The sequence below is a fragment of the Ammodytes marinus genome (assembly GCF_949987685.1).
Source record: "Ammodytes marinus genome assembly, chromosome: 12".
In the NCBI taxonomy this organism is placed as follows: domain Eukaryota; kingdom Metazoa; phylum Chordata; class Actinopteri; order Uranoscopiformes; family Ammodytidae; genus Ammodytes; species Ammodytes marinus.
The window spans coordinates 18,121,011-18,125,045 of record NC_137216.1 but is presented as its reverse complement, the minus strand read 5'-3'; the positions used below and the strand labels follow the sequence as shown (position 1 = coordinate 18,125,045).

The window sequence follows — 4,035 nt, the reverse complement described above, 5'->3', positions numbered from 1 at the left end:
ACGCAAGTACCTTAAAGTGTATAAACAAACAATACCTCGGTTTATGTAGTTATTGTAGGCTACTCATATTATTATAACACAAATACCAGGAGATGCACTGATATATAAAACATATCGACAGAGCATATCCAAAAAAAGACAGACGTCGTATTTTCAAGAAAAACCAAACGCTTGAAACTACAACAATGCTTGTCCTTTTTTAACAAAATATTGTTTCAAGCTAATAGCCACGCAGATAATAGCCTTATAGAGCCGCAAATAATAATTAAATGAAAGGACAAGTAAATAATATTTATGAAAATTATCCCTAACCATGCCATAAGACTTGGAGTCTGTATAGAGACTGATTTCAGTGGCCCATAACATTGTGCGGCCTCCAGGTACATATCGTAAGTCTGTATTCTATAAGTCCAGGTGAGAAATACACCAAGGAATTATTTTTATTTTGTTTGTACTTGCATAACACTTGAACATGACTCGTAAATATATCCTAATTGCCGTCTGGGGAAAAAATGCAGGATTTCCATCAGTTCACCGAGGTTAAAGTGGTAATGTGTATTAAGATTGGCTCTGTTCTGGGTCTCTTTACTTAAACGGCCTGGCCTGTACCGTTGCATGGTTTAATAAACACAACAAAACAAGTGATTTTTTGCGTTTCTTTAAAGAAATTCCCAAAGGTACACTCCGTTGAAAGGGACACAATTCAGGCAACTGGGTGCATTTAATAATTACAATTAAAACTAAACGTTTGAAATACGTATTCCATCACTGGGTGATGTATATGCATGGGGTAAAAGTATGTTCAATTTGGCTGAGCTGTGCATTCCCAATGACGGTGAAAGCTGCAAGTGTGCCCTCATGTGGATACACCGAGAAGCAAAGTGGAATACCCTACACAGTTGGTAATGCAGTTTCACTGTAGGACATGATGACAACCCAATTAAACGCTTAATGAAACCTCGGTTTTCTAATAGCCTTTTTGGGAAATAACTCTAGATCACAAATGAGATAAACCTGATTGGATCAAACTATTTTTGTTCTATCCACATAAAAGGACGCTGAAACAAGGCTTGTAATTGTTGCTGCATGGACCTAAAGTGAAAATAGTCACTTACTGGCATCACATGAATTAGGCCATCAATAAAGCGGCTGTTTTTGTGGAATCAATGCATTTATTTATTTGCTCGGTCCTTTCCCAGGATACAAAAATAGCACAGAGATGGTGCACTACTGAGGCGAAGCATGGCCCTATGAGGATTCCACTGCTTGTGGGCCACGGTTAGTGCTGTGGAAGACGCATTAATTAAAGATGGAAACGCGATTTTTTCCTCCCGACAACAATTGGACATCTCTCTCATCTGCAGCAGATTGAGTTGAGTCAATGCCAAATTTGGTCTGTATTGAGAATGCTAGAAAAGCAGATACACTTGAAAAAGTACCTATCCCTTCATGTGTCGGTCCTGATTCGAATATCCTCCATTGTTTCCGTCGACACTGGTAAGATTACAAGTGCCCCGGAATGTCAGAACGAGCTACATCTCTTGAATTTTACAGACATTTCTAGCCCGGAGCTAAACTCATTTGAGCCAGGAAGGAGAATCAGTCCTCTTGTGTTCTTGGGGTTGGGACACAAAAGTCCAATAGCCCCCTATTTAGACATTTACAGCTGCATTTATTATACTGTCTAGACGGTTCAAGGTTTAGTAAATAACCCAGTGTTTTACAGCTAAGGAAATAACGGGACTGCAAGCGCCAAGGTTATCCGCAGATGAATCTTAGGGAAATACATTTGCCCCTTTTCTTGTTTTATTTTCACTATGACTTAGTTAAGTTCATGTGACAAGTTGCGTCGTGACTATGATACTAACACTTGTCGTGTCTACTTTTTTTCACACCACAACGTGCATTTCATGCATCTCATAAATGGACATTACACAAAGAAGAAGCCGACAATAGCTCATATAAATATTTTAAAAGCACAGCTCGCACTTGGCGGACGTATTTGTTGCCGAATAAAGCGAAAATATAGGCTATGAACACAAATAAATAATTGCTGAAATTGTTTGCAGGGGAAAAAAATTCAAATAGGGCATTTTGGTTTCCCATAGGCCTACGACAGATTTTTGGATAATAAATCAATTTAAAGCGGAGGATCAAGGTCCAAATATGCAGAGAACAGTCTTTAAAACATATGTGTATACAGCTCCTTTGTTAATACCTTGTGTGTGTGTGTGTGTGTGTGTGTGTGTGTGTGTGTGTGTGTGTGTGTGTGTGTGTGTGTGTGTGTGTGTGTGTGTGTGTGTGTGTGTGTGTGTGTGTGTGTGTGTGTGTGTGTGTGTGTGTGTGTGTGTTTGTATTCTCAGAATAAAGGATTCCCAGTGAAATACTGTAGTCGGTCGCGGTTTAGCTTTTTCTCTTTCATTCTTCTGTTCTGAAACCAAATCTTCACCTGTCGATCGGACAGGTTTAACATCCTGGACAGCTGGAGCCGCTTCTCTTTGTTAATGTACACGTTGAAGAAAAACTCTCGTTCAAGTTCTCGGATCTGGTATTTGGAGTAAGGACACCTCTTCTTCCTGGACTTGGTTGATGAACCTGCGGTATGAGAACGTGGAAAAAATGTTTGTCTTTTTGTCTTACATTGGCGATCAAATCAAACAAAACAGACTTCAGCAGCCTACACATAGTAGGTTGATAAACATATACATTTTTGCAAAGAAGGCCCTCTGTCTCACACACACTCTCTCTCTCACACACACACACACACACACACACACTCACACACACACACACACACACACACACACACGAAGAGAGAGAGAGAGAGACAACAACAGATATTTGCATTAAAAAGGAGCACTGACACCTATATGCACAAGTTGCTGTATAGAGGTAGAGGTAGTTAAACCATGTCTATATGGCGATCAAATAAAACTTTAATAAAACGATAACTAACTTTCTGGAATACTTTAACAAAATAAATCAATTCTTGCGACGCAGTAGTCTTATTAGACACAAGGCAACCCTTAAAGTGTGGTTACTTAACCGTTTCCCATTGTAAATACCTTTACAACCGTAAAATAAATCTTATTGGGATATAAAAGCTTTTGCATGCTTATAAAAAGGCACCCAAGCCCTGAACGGCCACATTGGTGGACACAGTGGAGTCCAGACATTAGTGTGTAAATTGCACACTTTATAACCAAGACAAAGAGGGGAAATACTCACTCTGTTGGTTGTTTTTGTCGCCGCAGTTGGAGGAAGAGTCCTCGTCAACGCTGCCGCTTGGGTCAGCTTTGTCCAGCTTTGCTAAATCCTGGTTGTTTTTTGCAGCAGCATCTCCGGGAGCTGCAGAGTCTGTCTTTGGTTTGGGGGGCTCCGCATTGGACTTGTCCGAAGCAGGATTGTCCAAAAACTGGTCGAAGCCCTGGGGTAGAACCCCGTTTCGTCCGACGGAGCCCAAAAAATTGCACGGCGAGCTCGTCCCTCCGTGGTGGCCGTACAAGGAGTCATTCTTGAATATCACATCCGCCCTGCCGCCCGAGGACTGGATCAAATCCCGGTGCATTATTTCCTCCGTAGAGTAGTAAGACGCGTAATTGCCCCTGTAGTGCCATTTGCTGGGATGGTCCAGTCCATAATCCCTGAAAGCGACTTCTCGAACAGGTTGGACTTGGGCTATGTTGGAAGAATAGGGAAAATTAATCTGACACGACGTAGTCTGCGGTAAAAAGGAGGAGACTGATGTAAAATCGGGCGTCGAAACGTAATAAGTACAGCTTGGTAAATACATATTTGACGCACAGCTGCGATCATCGTATTCCGTCATATCGCTTCTTCCCCTTTCCTCTTTGCAACAGAGGAAAGGAATTGGCAGCTACACTGTGTTAAACTTTGTCCATCTATAGCACCACAGGCGTGCGGAAAGACCCCGCCAGGGAGGAAAAATCGGAAACGTAGGCAGACCTGCAATACATCTTGATCGATTCTTGAGGTAATTGTGTCATGTGATCCAGCCAAGAAATTACCATACAT

General features: G+C 41.4%; 1 protein-coding gene across 1 annotated transcript; it reads right to left on the bottom strand.

Annotated features, from left to right (window-relative positions):
* Positions 1-794: 794 nt before the first annotated feature.
* Positions 795-4,035, bottom strand: hoxd11a (homeobox D11a; the record flags this gene model as incomplete). The annotated part of the gene is given in 3 exon segments (XM_080037680.1): positions 795-2,595; positions 3,229-3,846; positions 3,849-4,035. Coding segments are annotated over 3 exon segments (1,041 nt in total). The 3' UTR covers positions 795-2,359.